Source organism: Gallinula chloropus (assembly GCF_964237585.1).
Source record: "Gallinula chloropus genome assembly, chromosome: 3".
Classification (NCBI taxonomy): Eukaryota; Metazoa; Chordata; class Aves; order Gruiformes; family Rallidae; genus Gallinula; species Gallinula chloropus.
This window is the reverse complement of record NC_140087.1, coordinates 90,678,578-90,702,841: the sequence shown is the minus strand read 5'-3', so window position 1 is coordinate 90,702,841 and position 24,264 is coordinate 90,678,578. Positions and strand designations below refer to the sequence as shown.

The 24,264-nt window shown below is 43.9% G+C and overlaps 1 protein-coding gene across 5 annotated transcripts in view; it reads left to right on the top strand.

Annotated features, from left to right (window-relative positions):
• Window positions 1-2,191: 2,191 nt before the first annotated feature.
• The window catches only part of KCNQ5 (potassium voltage-gated channel subfamily Q member 5), a gene marked incomplete at its 5' end in the record, with an annotated part of 282,145 nt that continues 260,072 nt past the window's right edge, over window positions 2,192-24,264 (top strand). For 4 of the 5 annotated variants that reach the window (XM_084261328.1, XM_084261327.1, XM_084261329.1 and 1 more), the window contains one exon: window positions 2,195-2,550. In XM_084261328.1, coding sequence (XP_084117454.1) covers window positions 2,195-2,550 — 356 coding nt within the window. Of the gene's footprint in view, window positions 2,551-24,264 lie in introns of all 5 variants that reach the window. The other variant, XM_084261330.1, reaches the window with a different exon arrangement.

Genomic DNA, 24,264 nt, shown 5'->3' with positions numbered 1-24,264 from the left:
CTTGAGTACCAACCCTCAAATATTTTACTCAAGTCACTGAGGCCAGTGGAGAATAAATCCAAGCACGGTTCCGGAGGCACAGCAGCTGATGTGAAAGGCATGCTGTACATCCTCAGCTGCAAACGAGTACATAGGGACGAGAAAAATGAAGAGTATAAACACTTGCATATCAAACCAGGGGAATGCAAACAAGTAGTAAATGAAGGATAAACTAACTCAATTTACAATTCAAAGAAAGAGGAGTAGATATGTGCCACTGGAAAGCTTAAATATTAATGGGGTTGCTGTGGATACTTGTATCAACTACTTAACATCTGTTTTGACATGTGTGCCGTTTCTGCCATCCCTTATCAGCAGCGTGAGTGGACTCTGCAGTTCACATGTTAGAAAGTTCCTGAAGTGGAGAAAGTGCAGTGAAGAGGAAGATTAAGCTCTTTATTTAAAGACAACTGATTGAATAGCTCCCGAGACACTGAAGCAGTAAATTAGTACTGTTGATGTCTCTATGTGGCTTTAGTAGAGGCACAAGCTAATCTCCACAGCCAGAATATGACATCTACTTCCCTCCTTACTTCTTTTCTGGAAGTTGGTGTGTTAAGAAAGCCTGGCCTGTAGCTACCCAGAACGAAGAAGAAAACCTGAAATTGAATAGAATTTACGAACGCCCCTATTGATTTTCGCGTAACATTAGCGTCCAAATGATTACTTTTCATTAACCCTTCATCAGTGATACGTTTTCACACTGCGGTACTCAGGCTGCAAAACCGGTGACGCGCAGCTATTTTTCACCAAGTCAGTGAGGAAGAAGTGCCCGGGCGGCGGCTCGCCCCTCTCCCCTGGGCAGCGCGGGGCTCCCAAGGCGTCCCCAGGGTGGGCGGTGGGCGCTGCCGAGCTCGGGGAGCGGTACGGGGTGGGAAGGGGGGCGCGTACCCGCAGCAGGCAGCCTCGGGCTAAACCCCCGGGGATGGCAGGGGGGTGAGCGGAGGGGCGCACGCCGAGCACCGGCAATACACGGTGGCCAGAGCCGGCGCAGCTGCCGGCGGCTGCGGGCGGGGAGGCGCGGAGCGGCCGCGCCTCCGGCGCGCTGGGGTGGATTTCTTTCTCTTTTTTTTTTTTTTTTTTTTTTTTTTTCCGCAAGCAGCTCACCTTGATGCGCCGGGGAGTTAAAGGCCCGCTCTCGGCAGGGGGAGCTTTGTTTTCTCAGCACAGCTCGGGCACGGAGCGGCGGCACCGCTGCGCTCCGGCTGCACCGCGCCGGGGCCGGAGCTGCTGGGGACTGGGGGGGAGCCCTCCGGGAGGGCAGCCCCCGCCGCCGCTGGGATTTGCTCTCTCGCCGCCGCGCGAGTCCGGGGAACGGCGGAAGCGCCGGAGCGGCGTGCCGGGCTGCACCGCCCCCCCGGGGGGACACCCGGCGGCTCGCCTGCGCTGCCCCGCCCGGGCCGGCCGCGCTCCCCGCCCGCAGCGGGGTCCCGCCGCCGGCAGAGCCTCCCCCGCGCCGCCGCCGCGACTTACGGCAGTTTTGTTACTTTCTCGGACTTAAATGGACATTTCACGGGAGCGCGCGTAGCCCGCGGGCGCCGCGTCCCGCCGGCCGCTCGCCGCCCGCCCCACCGCGGGCACCGCCGCTGCCTTTGCCGCTTGCGCCCCAGGACGCGGAGGCGCCCGACAGCGCGGCCCCTTCCAGCCCCCGCCGGCCCGCCTTTCTCGACGACTTTCTCCGCCGCTGGGAGCGAGAGCAACAGCTTGTCCGGCCCGGCCGGGCCAAGTGCCGCGGGAGACAGAGAGGGAGCGGGCGGCGAAAGGCACCGCCGAGCCGCGGCCCGGAGCCCTCGCCCCCGCGGCCTCTCCGCCGGAGCATCGCGGAGCTGCCCTCCCGCCGCCCCGTCCCGGGCCGCAGAGCCACGCCGGGCGGGCGGCGCTGCGGGGGCCGGCGGCGGGGTGCCGCCGCCCGGGAGGAGAGCGCGCCCGGGGGGGCGCCCGCTCCCTCGCCGGGGCCCCCGCGAAGCTGCCGCAAACCGGCCCGCCGTGCCGGGCGCCCAAAGTGGCCCGCGCCCCCGCGCCCCGCGGGCGCCGCCCGGAGACCCTCGGCCCCCGCTGCCTCCTGCGGCCCGCCGCCGCGGAGTGCCTGGCCGCCGCCGCCCGCGCCCTGCTCCGCCGCGGCCCCGGCGCCCGCCCCGGCGCCCGGGGTGATGCCATGCCCCGCAACCACGGCGGCGGGGAGGAGGGCGGCTCCGCGGGGCTCTGGGTGAAGAGCGGCGCGGCGGCGGGCATGAAGGATGTGGAGTCGGGCCGGGGCAGGGCGCTGGCGAGCGCGGCGGCCCGCGGCGACGGCCTGCTGCTCCTGGGCACCGGCGGCGCGGCCGCCCCCGCCGGGCTGCGGGAGGGCCGCCGCGGGAAGCACGGCGCCCGCATGAGCCTGCTGGGGAAGCCGCTGTCGTACAGCAGCGGACCGAGTTGCCGCAGGAACGCCAAGTACCGCCGGCTGCAGAACTACCTGTACAACGTGCTGGAGCGGCCCCGCGGCTGGGCCTTCGTCTACCACGCCTTCGTGTGAGTACCGATCCGGTCCCCTCTCCTCCCCTCCCGTCCCCTCCCGTCCGCTCCCCCGGGCAGCCGCCCGCACCTGCCCCGGACGGAGCCGCCGCGCACCTTCCCTCTTCCCCCTCCGCTCCCCGAGCATCTCTCCGCGGCCGGTCCACGGGGAGGACAAGTCTCTCGCGAGTCCCGCCGAAAGTGCCCGGGAGGCATCGGCGGAGGCGGGGGGAGCCGCTGCCACCTGCGGCGCGGCGCTCCGCTCCGCCGGCGACGGGAAATCCGCGCAACCCCCGTTGGGAGGCCATGGGGGGGGGGAGGCTCGGTTCACCCGTCAGAAAAAAGCCGGAGGAGAGTACGGCGCGGAGCACACGCTCGCTTGCCTCCCTGGCGCTTGAGGCGGCTGGGGGGGGTGGTGGTGGGGGGGTCCGCGCGGCGCTGCAGATGGCCCCGAGGTTAGAGGGGGCGAGGGGTGCCGGCCGCTCCCACGCCCCTCCCCGTGGCGGCGGGGCGCGGTGGTTGTACCGGGGGTATCGGCAGCGCGTGTTTTGCTCCGCGGGCACCGAGCGCTGAGCGGTTTGAAAAGTTAGGGCCGCGGAGCCGCACGGAGCCTCTCCCCCCTCCGGCGTGTTTTCCTGGTCCCGCCGGGAAGGCGGGTGGCGGCGTGGGCCGTGCCGCCTTCCCACGCGGGTGCTCGGCCGCGGGCGCACAGTGCCGAGAGATGCTGCCGGCCAGGTGCGCCCACCTGCCGCTCGCCGCGCCGGGGGCCGCCCCCGAGGAAGGGCGCAGTGAGCAGCCTCTGCACGGACAGCCCGCTCCTTGCTATCTGCCATTTCCGCCCTTTTTCTTTCAGCAAGTGACACCTCCTGTCGCCCTCATTCTGAAACAAAAAAAAAAAAAAACCCAAAACCAAACCTAAATAACAAAAAAGCCCTAAACAACCAACCGGTGGCTAAAATGAGAGCGGTCCTGTCCCCGCGCTCCAAAACTTGCGCTGCTTTCCTTACAGAGGCAGCCCCGGGAGGGCTGAGGCGGGGGGGATCCAAGAACTGTCCCCAGGGTTAGTGGTGTTCCTTAGTTAATTAGCAATCACCATCTTTTAAATGGGTTTTGGTCATATCTGGGGACAGGCCCCACTCAAGAGCTTTTCGGATGGCAGAGCGGGACGGGTGATACAGGCTGGCAAGGATTCGTTGCAATGGGTCATAATCCTACATGAAAACGGTGCAATGAATTACAGAGGAGGCATGATAAGCATTACTGTACCAGGGACATAACACAAGCTGTTCCTGTGTTTGACTACAGAAAATATACCTTAAAGAAAAGAGAAGATTTAATTGAGGTGCTGTAGGCAACTGTATTTCCAAGATAGTAGCTGGAATCAAGCTAGCGGTTACAGCAGCCTTGGTAAAAAGAAAAGCAACTGTTCCCTGCAAGCTATTTGATAGCATAAAAGCAGCAGGGGAATCCCCAAATCCTACTTTAATGAAAGTTTTAAAAAAACCCCGAAAACCCATGGCAGTCTGATGAATAAGATACTCTGTGCATAGATTTATTTACTAGATCATAATTGGTATAGATAACAAGTGGTGGAAACATGCTTACTGTTCATGCTGTTTGATTTTATTCAGTGAAGGGATTTTTGTCCACTCAGAAGATCTGCCCATGCTCTCTGTCTCACGGTGAAAGTCAACTCTTAAAGACTGAACTTTATTCTTGGAGGGTATTTATTTGGTACATTTGGATTCTTACAGGTGTTATCCTGCGGCGTAGATGGATGTTAATTAATGTTGTGAGAATCACTGAAGAATTTGTTAGCAATTGCCTTACTGCAGTGCCTGAAGTTGCCATAGAAAAGCTGGAAATTGTAGGTTTAGACCTTTCTCATTATGAAAATCATTAAAACAAGTAAAGTTCAAGTTGGAAATAAAGTTGACAAGTTTAAACTTCAAAAAAAAAGTAAATTTCCAAACAGAGTGAAGTCATGACACAGCAGCACTGTAAACAAGGAAGATTGCCAGCTGCGTTTAGATAATTGCCTGCATAGAAAGAGTGCCAATTTTAATTTTTAATTGCAAATGGCAGTTTTGGCAGCTGTAAATGCCAACATTATATCTTTTATCTGAGCAGATCCGTGTGGAAGAGCTTGAAACATTTCTGTAATATAAAGGTACCTAGTAATAAAATTACCTTTAAGAATCTGTCACTGTTACAGTGTTTAAGGTGCATTTGAGGCTCCATTGGTTTCAGTTTCACAGCCATCCTCATTGCCAGTCTCTACATTATTTTAATGTATTTATATAATTCTGATTTAATGACTGCCAGATACTCAGATAATTTTTGTGTTTCGGGCCCATTTTTTTTTTCCCCCACCCACCTGATTAAATACAATTGCATCTTAGAAACATCATTTCTTATAGAATTGAAAAAAAAAAAACCAAGTAAACTACAAACCAAAGCAACACCAAATCCAAGCCTTTGGAAAAAAAAGTCTTGAGGCAGGCAAGTAGCTTAGAGTTGCAAGGACATTACTAAGTACGTGGATGAGATGACTGTTCCTACCTCTGCTAAGCTATTCTTGACTGCAGTAGAGCCCGTTATAGCTCTGCACTATTTCTGTCACCGGAATGGGCTATCTGGTGTGAGACCTTCGGTGTAGATCATTGGTCTCTGGAAACGAAGCTCATTCTGATACGCACGTTGAAAGAGTTTCCATTTAAAGGCTTTGATCTAGAAGCTTACTTAGGTTTGCCGCTTTGGTTTCGAAATGAGAGGTTTCAATTAAGCACAGTTACAAACGAGAAACTGTCCCTGCAGTCCTATTTGAATTTCTCATTTTCATAAGGGAAGACACTTTAGAGCTGAGAATTAGACATAGTTGGCTCTTATTTTTGTTCTGCCCTTTCATATAAGACAGGAAACCAGGCCAGCCACTTGAGGAACGCGTGTTGTAACCTACATTCGGAAGTCAATCTACTAGTTTATGTGTAAATATAAACTTGCAAAATGCTGGAAAAGACAGCTGCTCTGCAAACTTCCACTACTAGGGGAAGGATTTACTGTCGAGCAAAGGCCTTTGACTTCAGTGTAGCTGTGCTGAGGAGTATAGTCATAAATTACATGTTTCTTGGCTCCTTTTTGGTACCTCGGTAGGTTTTTATGTGGAAGCCGTAATTAAAAATCTAAGATATTTACAGCAAGTTTTTGAAAAACTGCTTTTCAAATGCCACAGTCTTCTGTTCTTAATCATTTAGGAGCACCAAAAATACGTAGTCTTATGAAATCAGAAAAGAACATTCATACCATTTGTGAGTAGTGAGTCAGTAACTTAAACTCTTGCTAGTAAAACATTTATACCACATCACCTACACATGGAGCATGTGCATATTTAACACGTGTGCACCAACGTTAAGATGCTGTGGTATCAAAACTTTTCAAAAGCACTGTCTTGGGATGTCATAGGATTTCTTTCTGTTGTTGCTGCTGTTTATTTAGATTATTTTGGGTTGCTTGGATTGATAAAAATTCATAGGCATTGCCTTAAAATGATCAAAGGGGAGTTCCAGATTTGCTGCAAATTTAACTCTGGGTTTCATCTTCAGTTGTCATATGGACTTTGTATTATTTTTATTCTTAACTGACATTCTGAAAAAGAGAGGGCTTGAGAAGTTCAGAAAAAATACTACTCTCTGATGCTGTTTGTACTGGTAGGATATAATTAGTTGCGTAAGTTTCCTAATTTAACATGTTGGATTTTTTTTTTTTTTTTCAGGAATAATAAAGCTTATTTTTCTTACTGACTTAATTGCAATATATTCCATGTAAAAGCCTTTAACGTTTGTTGTGGGGATGTCCTCTTCACAAAGCCACCACCTTTTGCTCTGGAACCTTCTGAATCAGAAATGTCAGGGTTGGATGTGTGCACAAGGGTAGTATCACTTTGCATGACCTGTACTGATAGGTTTTCTCGGGCATCCTCTGTTGGCCGCTGCTGGAGATGAGCTGCAGTGGGAGATGAACTTAACAGCCTGAGTGATGTTCTTGGCCTTCATATTATTGATGGAAAAAAGCTGAAAATTTACTTCTGGGGAAAAAAAATATAATCTGATGATGCCATCAAGGATGTAGCTAGCTATTTTAGTTTTCCAGATCTGCCAGAAAGGACATAGCTTTACTAATGATCAGATGGCTATTGAACAGCAGCGTCTTCGCGTGTGAGCTAACAGCGCTGCATCATACCATGCCATTGGTATAATTAGGGAGGCTCCACATCTTGATTAAAAAAACCCAGTGATGTGCAACAGCCTAAATACCTGCTTTTTCTCCTGCTATCAGAAAGTAGGAGAAATTATTTTATCTCTTTATTTCATCCATTTCAGGGCATCTAATGAGCTAGTTCCAGGTGCTCTGTGGGTAGTTCTACGGCTTTCATCTTTTCAAACACCATTTCAGTCAGGGTCCAGTGCTGTTAGGATAACAGTATATTTTTGTACAGTTTAAAAAGACACATAACAGCATGATATTTACAAATAACAAATAATTGGGTTGGCAAATTAAATGATGTGGCAAAAAAAATCTTATTAGGTACTAAGGAGGTAAAACATTCAACTCTTTAACTGCAACACCTAAACTTTAGTAGGCATAGGGAATGACAGTGAATGATGGTGGATGTTTAGATGCACTTCAGTATAAATCTGCAGTGTTTTGCCACATATGAGGCGGTCTGTGATTGTATGTGTGTGTGCGTATTTCTCACTGAAATGTCATTTGGAAGGGACCTTTGGAAGACACCCCGTCCAGCTGGAAGACACACTCTTCTCAGTCACGACAGCTGAGCTTTGTCTAGACAGGCATCTAGACTTCATGAGATGGAGGTCCCCCCACCTTGTTGGGTAACCTGCAGCTCTGTGACACCCACCTGTTGAAAATAGAGGGGGTTTGGCATGGGGAGGGAAAGACGTGAGAGCCAACCTGAACCTCCCAAGAGCTATTTATGATCATTGCCCTTCTATGTATCATCTGACACTAGCAAGAAGAACTTAGCTTCTTTATCCTTGTAAGTTCCTTTCAAGTAGCTGTAGGCTGCTACTAGGTCACCTGTTAGATCAGTGTTTTGCCAGGCTGAACAAGATCAGCTGCCTCGAGTGCTTTGTGCAAGACATAACCTCAAGTCCCCTGACTATTTTGGTTACTCTCCTGCATCTCTTCCAGCTTCCATACATCCCTTTTCAGCTGCAGGCAGTGGGCACAACTGGGTGCTACAGTGTGAGGCCACACTGAGTAGAGGAGAAAAGTAACTTTCTTCAGCCTGCTGCTCCCACTCGTGGAACGTAGTTGCTCTCTGCTTGCCTTACTTCTGATGAGGCTGTGCTGTCGGCGTGTACTCAACCTGCTGTGTCCACAGGAACAGTAAGGCCCTTCTCAGTGGGGCTGAGTGGGTTCCCAGCCTGTAAGGATGCATGGGATTATTCTGTACTAGATGCAGATTTCTGCTTTCCTCTTAACTTAACTTCACAGGTTTTTATGTTCACATCCTGAGTTGTCTTGTGGTATCTCAGTCACTATACACTTACCAGGCAGATAACAATCTAGAATTTCTTGCACTTTCTCTGTGATTGGCAGAGAAGAGAAAATGGTCAACAACACTTCCCTCCTCTTTCCTGGTGTTGTTCGTGGATCGTAGTCCTCTCCTGGAACTCTATCACAGGCAATAAATACTATCTAGCTTCTCTTTTTCACTTGATCTTTGTGGAGAGCTATTGTCCACCTCAGGATTTTCCACAGATAAATATCAGGAATGTTCATCATGTGATGCATACTTACCTTAGTGGAATACTATTCCACATTTTTTTTGAGGCTTGGTCTACTAAGTTCTCTTAATTATACTGGCCTTACTTTCTGACTCTAGAGTAATGATCCAGGGGAAACAACTGATTTGCCATAAAAATGACGGCTGATTTCCAGTCTTCCAGAAAGAAGAGAACACAAGGCTTTCTTTGAGAAAGAGCCACCAAGACGTGGATTGGGGGAAGTTCATTCATTCATGTGAATTTTCTTCTATTTGTCATAAAGTTTATTTCTCAAATGGGATTAGGGATTCTGTATAGCAAGGTGGATAGGTCGGTGTTTGAGTTTCAAATTTTTAAATAAACATGCAACCTTTGAGAGCAGGATCTTCATCTTAAAGCAAAAAGTGAGTTAAGAACTTTCTTTATAATTATCTTTGTGCTGTAATTTTTTCCTCTCATGCAAAAAACCCATGCAATTAGCATTACATCTGGGGGTGAGAGTCCTATTTTAGATCTGTTTTTCTTGGTGTGCCAGTCTTTGGCGTGACATTTCTTGTCTTCCTTATTGTCTTGTATGATGTGGGGATTCTTGTTGAGCTTTCTGTGGTCTTGTATGGCAGAAGAAGTTGCTTGAAATTACAGATTTTTTTCATGGATTGGATGAACTATGAATACATAACATGCCATTAATATGTGCTGTCTTAAAGAAATAGTTGCTTTAGAGGAATCAAGAAATATTTTAGAAAGATTTTAATTACCTTTGAGCCAATATTTGTGACAGATTTTCAGAGTAGGCTGTACACAATAGCTTAATGAGCTAATGAGCTAGACACCTTTCCAATACTTTTAAAGTTTCTATAGTGTTTGGCTTTATAAAACAAAAATAAATGTCATGTTATCTACACAAATTGATGCTCCATTCACTAAACTGGACTATATTTTTAATAGCTGTTCACCCTGTTGTACTGTTGTTTGTAGCTTAATTAAGTTTCCTGAATTGGATGCAAGTTGGACTGAAGTAATATTTTTGCAATAACTGCAAATAATTTCAGACATCAACCAAAGGGAATCATTCAGTTGTTAATAGTGATTTCTCTATTAATGAGAATAAATGTCGTTAATGTATTTGCCAATACTTATAAAAATGCTGTGAAATTTCTCGTAATAGTTTCAGCGGAAAGGAAAAGCACATGGTTTGTAACATTTTTTGACTTTTTATGCAGAAAATTTATAGAAGGAAAACCTTTTATTCCTAGACAATATAAATTCCTGACATTACAAATAAAACTCCCTGCGGTAAGACAGTTGTTTCTTAATAATTCAAAGGTAAAACTTAATTGACAAGCATTCAACATTTTTCTGTTTCATATTTCCAGTACCATAAATGTGTGATGAAAATTAATGAAATTTGCCACTGATTTTAATTGGAGCAAAAGTGAGTCGTCTGCACGCTGGTAAAAAAGATGGAGTAGGAAGCATAAATTGTACTATCTGGTGAAAAATCTTTAACATGTATACCTAATAGACGACATTTGCTACATTCTTCCTAATGAGGCAGATGTTTATTCTTACAATAAGTGGTGCTTTTTCCCTTTGCAAGCCATGAACACCACAGAGCATGCATTCTTGGCTTTTTCATTTAATGCTGGTTTATTGAGATTCACTTCTAAATATGTATTATATAAACTACACTGAGTTCGGGGGAAAGTTGAATTTGCTTTTCTCTCTTGTTTTCTGTGAGAGGCTTTTTGGTTGATTTTTTTTTTAAGTTTGGTTTACAGATTTCCTGTCAAGAGAGCAGATGTAGATTACCCAAGGGATTGCAACTGCAGGTCAGTTAAGGTAGAAGATTAATCAGCTGTACAGTTTATCAATTGCAAACCAGTTTTAAGCAGTTGCTGTGCTTATGTGCAATGTAAACGTCCTTTAAAGGTATTAATTAAAGGTTCAAAGGGTGTCTGACAGGTCAGCTGGACTTAATCAAGAAATATTTTCAATTTTCTGGTGTGCGTTAGATTTATCTTGTGATAGCCGTCTGAGTTGCAGTGTAATTGCGTTACAGGAAACTCAGCAAAACATCCATCATTTTGGGCACTGAAGTGTAGTCTCAGGCAGTGTCTTCTAGCTGAAGGACTATGTGATTACTTCTTAATGTATACAGTCTGGTCCAGTGATTCAGGAGTGGACACAGTCCTCCAGCTAGACACATCTGAATTTCTCTGGCCTTCACCCAAGAAAATCTTCAAGCATAAATGTGTGTATTTTCCTTAAGAGAGATGGACATAACTATGTATGTAAGCATTTTCTTGAAGAGTGAATGATTTTCAAAAGCGTGGAGTACCTGCAGCTTCCTTTCATTATTCTATTGTGCATTCAATGGGTAATTCACTTTTTTTCTCCCCACTTGTATAGAATGAAGTTTAACGAATGAATCATGCTCTTAAACTGATTAGAAATAATGAAGAAAGGAAGTTCTGTACCTGCCCACTTCTTGATTTAAGAAATATATTCCTGTTTGTCTTGGCCTCCTTCTTGCTTTGAGACTCCCTGATTCAAGAAAGCAAACATATTATGCCTTTTAAGATTTCTGCAGAGTTTTCATTAGTTTATTGTAGTCGTTATCAGATGTCATTGGTAGGTAGCAACAGACCGGTGCCAGGAGTCAAATATGAACAAACCAGGAGAGTAAAAACTTGCGGCTTTGAGATGAAAAAAATGCTGCTGAACACATTCAGATGCCTCCCTAGTTCACTACTGTCATAGATTACAGCATTTGCACACACCCTTTTGAGGTCATTCAGTCAGAAATAGCATCTAACTTCTCCTCAGGCATTAAATTTAATTGCTTTGTACGGCCAAAGCTCATCCCTAACCATGGTATCTGAGACTGACCCATTAGAAGCAAATGCACAAATCTTCCTCTTCCAAGCTCTCGTGACAGGAGTGCACTTAACAGTTACTGCTGGGGCCTTTCTAAATAAGCATAAGGATCCCGAAAGACTCGAGAGGGTCTTTTGTGGGAAAATTAAGATGAAATATTGTTTTGGATATGTTTCTGTAAGTAACGGGGGTGGAGGGCCACTGATCCTTGGCGGAGAGTTTGGAAACAAAGGTCAGTCTCCCCAGGAAATATGTCAGTATCAGTGAAGGCATCTTTGCAATGGCAAAACTGCCACATATTCAGAGAATGACAGGTGATGGCTTAGTTGAAACTAGCGTGGTGAAGCTGGAGACACATCCACACTGCCACTGGGTCTGGTGAGCAGGTGATGTCCTCTTCCCTTCAGGTGGCCCAGCACTGGAGAAGAAGCATTGCTGCATTGCCAGAAAATCATGCAGTAAACACATCAGCTTGAAAAACTCTTTTACATCCAAGAAAGTTATGCTGCCTGAGGTTAGAAATATTCTCAGTAGGAGGAAAGAAATCTCTTGTTTCTGCTCTCGTCTCTGTGCAGTTGACACTTTCCTGTAGAGCCATGTTTTTTTTTAACCACATCAGATGAACCATTGCCATGGGAAGGAGCAGAGTCTTACTCTTTTTTGGTCTCTGCAAAAGGAAACATTTTGGTGCCAGGAAGTACAAAGCAGCATGTGAGCGAGCTAATTTCAGGTATGTGTGCGACAGGAAGAAAAGAAGAAACTGTGCTGGCAGTTGGAGGGTTTTTCTCAGACATGTCCCTCAGACCCTTCTGGAGTGCAGCTGGAACGCTGAACTTAGAGTTAAGTTCTTGTGTGATGTAGTCTAGGTGATGCTGCTCTGGCAGGGGGGTTGGACTAGGTGATCTTTCAAAGTGCCTTCCGACTCCTAACATTCTGTGTTTCTGTGATAATAGAATCACTTAGGCAGGTTGGAAAAGACCTTTCAGATCATCAAGTCCAACGGTAAACCCAGCACTGCAAAGTCCAACGCTAAACCACATCCCTAAGTGCCACATTTACAGGTCTTTTAAATATCTTCAGGGGTGATGACTGCACTACTTCCCTGGGCAGCCTGTTCCAGGGCTCGATAACCCTTTCGGTGAATAAATTTTCCCTAATATCCAATGTAAACCTCCCTGCTGCAAGGTAAGGCCATTTCCTTTTGTCCTATCACTTGTTACTTGGGAAAAGAGACCGGCACTCACTTCGCTATAACCTCCTTTCAACCTCCTTTTCTCATGCCTTTGGCCCCACCTACTTGTTTTTACTAGAAATGTTAATTAAATATTTTTTTTCCCAAGGGTTCAGTACACTTTCTGTGCAGCTATAGTGAGTTGCAACAAGTAGGCTTGCTCTCAAGTGATGTATCCAATTGCTAGTCACTTAAGCTCTGGATGTTTCTCTCTGAGATGTCCTGACTTCATCTGTAGATTGAAGATGAAGCAGAATTTAGAATAAAAGAGGAACAGCTTTGCGAACGTCTGTGGGTGTTGCAAATTTTTATATAATGCAACAGTTTGTTCAAACAGACGTATTTCTTTTCCCTTAAGCTTAGAAACAATAGATTTCATTTGACGGTTGGAGATACTGTCTGGAAAGAAATTAGCCTTCCTCAAAGGTCACACTGACTGCTGACTAGACTCGTGATTTGGCTTCCGCAAACAATCTGTTTGCTGGGGTACTGGAATTGAGAGGTTATTGTAGGCAGTGATGAGGTGGGTGATGATCCTGAATTATAAATACTCCTTGGAAGGAATTTTGATTTTCATCCTGAAAATGCTTGTAGACATACTTTTTAGTGGTATTATTAATAGTTTTAGGCACTTACATGGTAATTAGGAGGAAACATCAAACTGAGCATTGATAAAAGCTTGCCCTTTCCATCAGATATGACGGTTTATAAAGCTTCTGAAGTTACACATGAGAACTTCTTCTATGAAGAGAGGAAGGCCTGTCTTGAAATCTTTGAAGCTATTACATTATGTATGTGTGGGCACTCTGCATGAGATATTGCTGTTTGGAGATACTACGTAGGGAGAGCCATGGTGAGAGCATTTGTGGAATTGAGAGCCTGCTTGGCTGTAACAGTACTTGACTGATACTGAATATCACTTTCAGGTGAGAAATGTGTTTCTCTTATGGTAAGAATATGCTTTTAATTAACATTTTTCCTCATATTATCTGCTTTGTGTAGAGAGAAAGCTGAAGTATCAGTGTGAATCAGTTTATTTGATTTATACATAAATAAAACATGGTACTAATCTTTAAATTTTTCTTCCATTGAGGTTTTGACCCTGTGTGCACACCCAAGGAAATAATCAGTAATAATTTTAGTACAACATGAAGATTTTATTCACTACCTGATTGTGTTTCTGGTTGCTTTTCCTATGGTAAATTTTCATGTAAATCTCTGTGCTAGGGACTGAACCTCAGCTGGTTTCTTCCCATCTGGGTCCACTCTGTGCTGCAGCTTAGGTCACTTTTTAGTTGCTCTTGCGAGTCCTTTGGTGGGAGGGGATGCAGCTGGGTCAGCGCAGTGCAGTCCAATTTCTGACCTCCAGCACGGTTACATCTATGCTTGGAGGAAAACCTGAGAATTCCAGTACTGAAATTACAGTACTTTTTAAATACCCTTTAGCTCAGTGAGAAATACAATTCTCAGGGACTTTTTCTGCAGGAAGGAATTCAGTCAGTCTTATTCATGTCCAGGGAATTTCTCCTTGAAAATGTAGCTGAGTTAATGATATCTGTAAAATATCAAAGACATCTAAAAATATGATAATATTAGATTAAATGTTGTTATTGCTGCAGTTCATTAATGGGAAAGCTGGAGCTGAAGTAGCTGTACCAAACAAAAGCATGATACCACACCACAAAGTGTCACAAGAGAAGTATTAACTTTGAAAAATCCTTTGTATGATTTTGCTCTCCAGTATTTTTTCATCTGCCCATAACTGTAAATTACTGCACCGCAATGAAAGGTCATGGCATTCTTTTTGGCTTGTCTTTATCACCAGCTTTAGGAGTTAATCATAAATAATACAATAGATAGTGCCTGAAAACTCAAATATATTAAGACAGTGCAGTGCTATTTCAGATACAATCTGTATCTGGAAGATAAAATTAACTAGCACAGTGCTGTGTATTTAAGAAATATGATTTTATTAAATTTTGATAGTGTTTTTCAGGTTTATTAATCCCTGGCAAAATTGCATTCTTCTCTGTCCTCAGTGTAAAAGAGGCAAATATGTGAAATAAGACCGAGATGAAAACAATCCTGGATGAAAGCGTGAGCGGTTGTAAAGAATTTGAAGTCATTTAGAGAAGCATCAGTCAAGAGATCTGAAGTGCATTCTCGTTTGGGGAATGGGATAAGTCTATTAGGGAGGCCCACTCATCTCCCAATACCTACTTTTAGCATCCTGCAACGAACCAGTGTTTGCCTTCATCACAGTCAGACGTGTCTCCCAGAGCTGTGTCTTAGGGACACGCAGGCTTTCTGATGTATTCAATATGTTGTGATGGCTCTGTAATAAAGTCCTGTCTCTCAGCCTTGTCTTCAAATGTGAGGCATACTGTAATGGATATGTGATGTTGGCAGGTTACTTTGTTCCCAGTATGGATCTGTGGATTAATTTCAAACTGAGGGCTGCCTTGCCTACCTCTAGAGGGTGTGCAGGTGACAGCAACAAATCACTGCACACACAGTTCATACTGTTTCCTGGCAGGGGGATAAAACTGGTGTCTTGCAGTCTAGCCCTGGGAATTGCTGGCTACGTGTTCTAAAAAAAAAAATCGTTAGCATTAAAAACAATAATTAATTAATGCAGAATACAGGAAAATTGTTAGAATACCTTGTGAGAACGGTGGCACGCAGAGCTACAGCTCTGCAGGATATCATTTGCTAATCTGCAAACTTCTTTCGTGTACCAAATGCAGGGGATGCACGGTCATGATTAAAAAATACCGAGTGTTTGTATCAGTTTTGTTCTCGGGTGTTCTAGTGACCTTCTCTAGCTATCTGCCAGTCTGTCTTACATGCACTGCAAACAACAGGAATCTTCACAGAAGAGATCTGTCTTCTCTCCTAGATTGATACGGAAAGGCAGTGCAATGGCACTGGTCAGCTTTGTGGGCAAGACTGTCAGTTCTTCCCCTACATTCTTCTAGATTGCCTCAGACAATGTCATTGTCTTTTATTCAGGATGGTGATCCCAGCATCATTGTGGTGATGGACCTTTATAATTCCTAATGTGAGTTCTCTCTACCTAATATCACAAAGGTATCACCTGTCTGTCACCAGAGCTCGAACTGTTGTTCAGCTTCTTAATATTTCACTTCTTGCAACCTCCTTCTGTCAGGACCCAGCAGTATGCTCTGAGTGCTCATCCCTGTGCCCCTCAGCCCAGAGTCACCCCCTCTTCCTGCCTAGGGAGAATGGTATTTCTCTTACTTTCCAATAGCATCTGGCTATTTAATTTTTTAAATTAAATTTATAACTGAGTAATGAAACCAGAAATTCAACTTTGCATGATTCAATAAGAGGGAAAAAACCCCCCACAACAAAAAAACCAAATGAAGCTGCTCCTTTTTTCTGGGTCTGACAGCCTCAGCAGCATGTGACAGAAACGCCGTTCATCCAGACGCCGACATCCACGTCAGGAGGCTAACATGGGCACATTTCTAACTTACAGCAATTAAACCCAATTTCAGAAAACCTATAATGAAAACCTCTGGTGTATTTTTTTTCCAGTCACTTTTTGCAAGTGACACTTACTTTGGCAGATCCTTGTTACATTAGCGGGAAATTTCGCTGCCTGATGCTTCTGTGAATGTTGTATATCACACGACTAATGAGAGTTTTCTTCCTGCATTATTTGGCTTTGTCTGAAGATACTGAGAGAAATGGGTGATTGGTGGAAGAACAAGCAGAATGGCACTGCAGCTTCCCAGTAGGTGGCAGGGATACCAGGATGCAGATGAATTAATGGTGGTAAAGATACATCTAAGTCATTCTAATTTTTCTGAGGTTTGGAGCTTAAAAACAGCATTAAGTGGCTGATGGAGACAGGTAAGTACATGGGGTAAAGAGTCAGTGGGATGCCCTGGAAGAACAGATTGATGTGTCTCACAGGTTCTTTGAAACAGGCTGTTGTCCAATTCTTAGCACATGACAAACTTTCATAGAATCATCAAATGCTTTGGGTTGGAAGGGACCTCACACATCATGTAGTTCAAACCACCTGCCATGGGCAGGGACACCCTCCAGTAGAACAGGTTGCCCAAAGCCCCATCTGACCTGTCCTTGAACACTGCCAGGGAGGAGGCAGCCACAGCTTCTCTGGGCAGCCTGTTGCAGTGCCTCACCACCCTCCAGTAAAGAATTTCTTCCTAACGTCTAATCTAAACCTACCCTCTTTCAGTTTAAAGCCATTCCCTCTTGTCCTGTCACTACACTATAGCTTGTTTGAGAGAGTCACTAGTTTGAGAAAGGTAGACATGAATTGGAGTAGTTTATTCACTTAAGTTATGTTGTTATGAAAGTGCTTCACAGAATCACAGAATCACAAGGTTGGAAAGGACCTGACAATTCTTTTCAGTGAAAACCTTTTTTCTAGCATCCAATCTGAACCTGCCCTGGTGCAGCTTTGTGCCTTCTCTCAAAAAATGTTTCTGCCTCTGCATACTTTTGCAGTCTGTGGTATGGAATGAGGATGGACGTAATGTTTGTGCCCTAGTTTAATTTCAACTTACCATATTACTGTGATATGATGACTGTGTCTTTTGGGACATTCTACCATTCTTTTGCAAATTCTTAAAAAAAAATAAAAGGCAGTAAAAAGGAATACTTTTTCTTTTCACTTAGGATGGAGCAGCAAATCATATCTTTGCAAGTGAAAGTCTTAAATAGCTTTTCTATCATACCCCTTGATGGTAGGTGTTAAAAATTGGTAAATATTTGGTGTCTAATCAGGCTGAGTCCACTTTGTCTGCTGGTGAGTTCTGCACTGGATCGTTCAATATATCGAGTTCACGAAAAGTGACCCTAGACACATGGATAGATGCATTCTTAGCTCTTCTGGTTGTCTTTTGTGTTTGCCTTTTTAGAACCTTGGAGAACATGCTGAGAAAGCTAGAAATGTACAGCCTTTCTGTTCAGGCAACCATAGTAAACTGAAGAGAACCCACACCTTCCTGAAACCTCCCCCTTGTTCTTGTAGACATCTTTGTCTTCCCCAAAGACAAAGCAGATAAGACCGTCAGCTCTTTTGTCCTTAGGGGAAAAAAAACAAAAAACACTGGAAAAACATTGTTATTCCTTTATGTTTCTGTGGAGAGTCATGGGAAGCTTTTCAGTATGAAATAGTTTCAAGATTCTTTTTCCTGTGGAAAGGTGACAAAAAGCTGCTTTTTTTCTTAGCAGTTTTCAGATGTTTTCTAAAAAGCCACTCAAAATAAAGATATTAGACTTCCCTTTGAGTGGCTTTTTAGCCACTCTGCCAGTCAATTTTTTCTTCTTTTGGTTGCACTCGCCTGGTTTCCTAAGGGACTAACGATCTTTTCCCACCTCTGTGCTCTCTGATTAACTCAAGTCCTCCTTCCGAGGACCGCAGAAGGAACCTAAGGGCTTGCTAATGGTCACCCTTGTAAGAGGATCCTGTGGACATTGCTGAGGGGTGAAAAGAGCACAGCTTTTATCACAGTGGTTTACTTCCTTTTCAAATTTCAGCACCATCCTGGCACTCAGCTCACACTGTTTTGTGCTTTCAGAAGACTCTCTGATGCATTCAAGCATGTAGATGTTTATAGTTATATATATAAAAGCAGTGACATATATTGCTTTCCCCATTAACAAAAGCAGAGAACATGATTTATATTTCCTTGAGTCAAGCACTAGTACTTTTTGGGTAGGCCAAATCCTAAAGCTGTTTATTAGTCATTAATTCCAGGCTCAATCCAGAAGGTATTACTCAAGCAAAATACAAGTGAAATAAGAGGATGCTTTATCTTCGTATTCCTGAATTTTCTAGGAGTGCTGTGTAATTTAAAAAAGTTTCTACCTCAAGTTTCTATCGGCCTTGGGTCATTGGTCTCTTTTGCAGCCTCACGAGTGATTGCTTGGGCTGCATGAGCTGTGGTATGTTTTATGGTAAATCACCTGCTGCTGCTGTGGATCACAATACGCTGTAGACAATGAGTTTAGATCTTTGCTTTAACCATTTGCCATGAATAGGAGTGACTGTGAGTGGCAAAATACTTTTCCTTGAAAAGTAGCCATTAAAATACTGCTGCAAAAGTAACCATAGCGTTTGGGAAATGATATGGTAGAAAATAACGTATTTTGCTACATACAGTTTTATTCATTTCTGAAAATGATTGTTCTCTTGCAGGCATGGTAATCTGGATATGTTCCTAATGTAAAATCAATAGGAAATACTTCAGTTGCTCAAATAGCTCTTAAACATATTTTAGTTTGATAGCTGATTGTATATTATGTTTGCAGCCTTTGTGCAAAGCAGTGTTTAATAGCAAAGTTCCTTTGATAATGAATATAGATGAAGACTGTTCTTTGTATTATCAATCTAAGAAAAGCCCCATGTATTCATATAATGCAGTTGATGTTAAGTTACTGGGAAGTTATTGCCGCATTGCTTGACATGTAGCTATCAACTAAAAGAGCTCCTTGCAACTCAAACTCAAGACTTACCATTTCTATTTAGAAAATGACCTACCAAGTTAGTCAAATGGCTGGATTAGCAAGGTTACAATGGTTCTGTGGAACAGTAGCTATTAATTGAAAGCTCTCAATATTGCCACTTACTAGTTTCTCTTTTAATTGCTGTCATCATTGCTCAGGTATGAAATGGTTATCAATGACTATAACTGCTTTACAGTTCTCAGCCCACTCTTACTGTTATGATTTTTAGCTTTCACAAAATTTAGGCAGAAAATACCTGAGGTTTAATCTACTATTTTTTTTGTGCTATGTCTAGCAACTTTGTGAAAGTTGCTAATTATTAATGGCCACCCTTGAGGCATGAAAACAAATATCCTAACCTTCTCATGATGAAATACATTTTCTTTTGAAATCTCTGGGACCATATTTGGTTCAGTTGATTTGCATAATTTGTTTGCATAGTGTTGTAAGAGACTAACATAAAACAGCTGCACCTGCCACCTTAGAGTTGTTTCATAGAATCGTAGAATGTGTTAGGTTGGAAGGGATCAAAGCTTACCACTTTAGCTTAAGGTTAATGTTCTAGTGGCTAGTTAAGCCCAGTTTTGTGTTAGTTCTCTGTCAGAGTCATTAAAGGAATTAAATCTGGCTGGAAGACTGTCTACAAATAGGGGTGATTATCAAGTAAAATGACTTGCATTTGAAGAGGTGGTTAGATAACAGCTGGCAATCAAAGATATTACTGCTTCAGTGCACCTATCCTTGTTTGATATTTAATCTTGTTCAGTAGTAGAATAGTTGGTCCTCTGACTCAGATTGTGCAAGGTCACAGTTATGATGATATTCTCAGCAGTACTGGGGACAACTTCTACTTTGAAAGTCTTTTCATATTGTGATCTTCTTCCTTGCACTGTGGTGGATAAGTTACAACTTGCAGCTTGTGATGTTTTATTGCTCAAATTAACCATAGTTTGCACTCCTTACGGTTTGATTGGTTGGCAAAGCATGCAGAAATTGTGAGTCAGATATACCTATTTCTGAATGCCAAATATAATTAGGTGCAGCCCTAAAGCAACACTTTTAATACACCTTTCCAGGCATACAAGATGCAGGAAAACACAGGATGGTTTAAAAGTGATTTGGAAAAAAAATAGTGTTATTGAACTTTGAATTATGATTGTACTTGTTCTGATGAGCCTTTTGGTAATGATGAGATTCTGTTTTGTTTTGGTTTTTTTTTTTTTCCTTATAATAATTATAGTGTTGATACATATGAAATATACCAGGTGGACATTCCTGGAAATATAGGTGTCCTGCATAACCTCAGAGTGACTATATAGAACCAGCACTGCCATTAAATTCCACAAATTTCTGGTCTCTGTAGCCCTATCCTGGGGCATTGCTGTTCAAAGTGAGTTTTGTTTCTGTAGCTTGTGTAGTCTGGTTTGCATGAACAGCCTGCTAAAAAGTGTGTTAATTAGTGGTACTGCCGTTGGGTGCGTGGTGCCGATTGAAAACAGGACTGAAACCAGCAATTTGTATTCCAGGGGACGCAGGAATTATTCACTGCTGATAATTTTTGGCTCCTAATAATTGGGTTTGAGTTTGTCACTAGGAGAGGGAAGCAGTTTGACTATAATCATCTTACTAAAAAGTATCTGAAAAATGTTTCTATATATTTGAAGACTAAGATTCTGTTGAACAGATGAGTGTTAACTGCATCAACCATGATTACGTGCTTAATTGCTTGTGTGTAAATAACAGAGTAAAATCCTTATGGGTAGTAATTGAGCCACACCTGGGAGCAATTAAGTGCATCAGTATATAGTATAGGATTGGTTTCCTTGGAATACAGTAAATCTTCAGTTCTCGTAGCACAAAATCGCGTACCTCCATGCACTGAAAACTGTCTCTTAAGAGAAGTGGGTTGAATTTAAAGCCTTTGGGGAAAAAAAATATCCATTTGCTACACACTTTTATAAAGAAACCCAAAATTTACTTTTAGCCTTTCTTTAGATTTATCATTTGAGATTTGCTGTCGTTTTATCTGCTTTGTTTGAGAGCTGGTGTCCTCCATCGGCTCTGCACCTTGGCTGAGAGTGGGCATCATGGTTTTCTCTGGGAGGTGCCAATAAATGCAGCCGTGTGGGAAACCTGGCATGCTTTTTGGTGCTCTTAAGCTGCTGGCCTGCTGCTGTCGAGGTAGTTATTCGAGTGTAGGTATTCAGTCTTGAAGCCTGTAGTGATTCAAATGCTAGGTTTGGATCACAATGTTTTTTATATTTATGGCTAGCTAGGCTTTATCATGCATCTTTTTTTTTAATATATATGGTTTTCTGAGACGTGTTTATTTCTTCTACTAAAAATCCTTTACATGTGAATTTTTGGTCTGTGAAACCTTACCTTAAGATTAAAAATACTCCATTTAAAATATACATATTTCAGAACTGTATTAAATAGTTAAGGCTAGATTATTAAGTTTCTTATATTTAAAATACATTTTATAATCCAGTTCAGCAAATGCATTCCCTAAAATTCCAGTCAGTGACATGGACAGCATCTTGAATTGCCAAGAGAGGAAAAGTGAAGTGACATTGGAGATGCAGAGAGTGGAAATGTAAAGCCAAAGCTGAAATTTTAGGAAATTGCTGTGGTATATTTTGTTTCTTTTTTAAAAGGGAGGAAATACTTTTTATAAAAATATCATTCTAAAACCCATACAGAGTAACTTTTAAAAAGTAATATTGATGTGAATGAGCATTTATCCCTTGATATGTAGCTTTTGAAACTTTGCCATTACTTCTGTGTTTGAAGCTTTCTCTTCCTTTCTGTGATGTTGATTCTTTTGTTTGACCAAGCGGCCATACACTGGATGGGAGTGCTGGTGCAACGTGAGCATGTTTAATGGTGATTTAACGTATATGCTGCTTTATTTTTCATGCTAAATGCATACCAGAAGCACCACCAAAAGAATAAATTCCAACAAATTGCAGACCCACTTTAACATGTTCAAACAGTGGACTTAGAGCTTTTATACTAAGTGTTTATGTACATATGTAAAAGAGTGGTGTTGAACACAGAAACTCATGACCTCGAGTCGAAATGATCCAGGCTTTCCCCTGTCCAGACCGCTTCGGAGTAACTTGCACCAGAGTTGATGGACGGCATCTGTCCCTTCTTATGCTTGGCCATGGGCCTCTTCTGAGCATCAGGTGGTAGTCCTTTACCCTTTACATACTGTTTTTTGGTTCAAACTATCCAAAAGAATGAGAAAACTATGTTGCAGGTCAGCAGAATGGTGGCTTTTATAGCACAAAACTTAGACGTTTTATGATCTGTCAAGTAGCATATGAGCCAAATCTGTGGCCACTTCTTCTGGTATCCTTCTCCCCAAAACTGAGGAGTTGTGGGAGCAAACCGTCCCTCAAGACAAAGAGGAAACCAGAGCCAAAGGCTGAATAGCTGAAGTGTTCAGCAGTGCAGTGCCCAAGACCTCCTTCTTGCCAACTTCTCTTTATCAGTACAGGTATACCCAAAGATACCTACAGATCTTTCGATGGAGCTTCCCTGGGCCTTAGTGTGGAAGGGGTGATCAGCAGTCAGAGCTGGTGGAGCATGTTCTTGACTTGTGAAAATATGGGATTAAAAAAAATTGCATCCCAAATTGAAGTGAAGAGTTGGCTTTCACTGTTTTCCAAATCAAATGTAAAAGTATGTCTTAGATAAATGCAGAACTTCAGGGTTAACCACTTTATACTTTTTAAAAAATATATTGAGCTTTAATTCACAGTTGAGACTGTTTTAGCTGAAATCAAACTGCTCCACAGACTCCTCAACGCTCCTGTGAAGCACAAAGAAACTGAATCATTTGTTTTGATGAAAGTTTAGATGCTTGTGAATCAGTATGGGTTTTTTTCCAAGAGAAAGTTTTACTAAAAGTTCCCAACCACCCATTTTCTCTTTTACAGAATCATAGAATCACTAGGTTGGAAAATACCTTTGAGATCATAGAGTCCAACAGTGTCTGTCCTCTACTTGTCTACCCAATTTCTAAATACCTCCAGGGTTGGTGACTCAACCACCTCCCTGGGCAGCCTGTTCCAATGCCCAATAACCCTCTCTGTGAAGAATTTTTTCCAAATGTCTAATCTGAACCTGCCCTGGCACAGCTTGAGCCCATTCCCCCTTGTCCTATCCTGTCACTTGGGCAAAGAGACCAACACCAATCTGTCTACAACCGCCTTTCAGGCAATTGTAGGCAATGGTAAGGTCTCCCCTCAGCCTCCTCTTCTCCAGGCTAAACAACCCCAGTTCCCTCAGCCACACCCTGTAAGGTTTGCTGTCCAGCCCCTTCACCAGCCTGGTTGCCTTTCTCTGGACATGGTCCAAGACCTCAATGTCTGTCTTGTAGTGAGGGGCCCAAAACTGAACATAGAACTTGAGGTGCAGCCTCACCAATGCCAAGTACAGGGACACAGTCACTTCCCTGGATCTGATGACCAAGCTGTTCTGATACAAGCCAAGGTGCCATTAGCCTTCTTGGCCACCTGGGCACACTGCTGGCTCATATTCAGTCCGCAGTCAACCACACCCGCAGGTCCTTCTCTCCAGGCAGCTTTCTAGCCACTCTTCTGCAAGCCTGTAGCGCTGCACGGGGTTGTTATGTCCCAAGTGCAGGACTCTGCACTTGGCCTTGTTGAACCTCGTCCTGTTGGTCTCAGCCCATCAATCCAGCCTGTCCACATCCCTTTGAAGAGCCTCCCTACCCTCAGTCAGATCAACACTTCCTCCCAGCTTAGTGTCATCCGCAAACTTACTGAGAGAACATTCAATCCCTTCATGCAGGTCATTGATAAAGACGTTGAATAAGACTGGACCCAGGACTGAGCCCTGGGGGACGCCACTCGTGACCGGCCTCCAGCTGGATTTAGCTCCATTTACCACGACACTCTGGGCCCGTCCGTCCAGCCAGTTTTTACCCAGCAGTGGCTGTGCCTGTCCAGGCCAGCGGTAGCCAGTTTCTCAGGCAGAATGCTGTGAGAAATGGTGTCAAAGACTTTCCTAAAGTCAAGGAACACTACATCCACAGCCTTTCCCTCATCCACTAAATGGGTCACTGTGTCATAGAAGGTGATGAGGTTACTTTGGCAGGACCTGCCTTTCGTAAACTCATGTTGGCTGGGCTTCATCACCCGGTTGTCACTTCCCCCTCTTTTCTTTACAGATGACCAACATGTGGAAAGGCATTCACAGAGGGAGGGTGATACTCTAGGATGAGCTGCTACACTCTGGTGCTCTGGGAAGCACAATTCAGTATTAAAAGTGCAAAGTAGAGTTGGGGAGCTG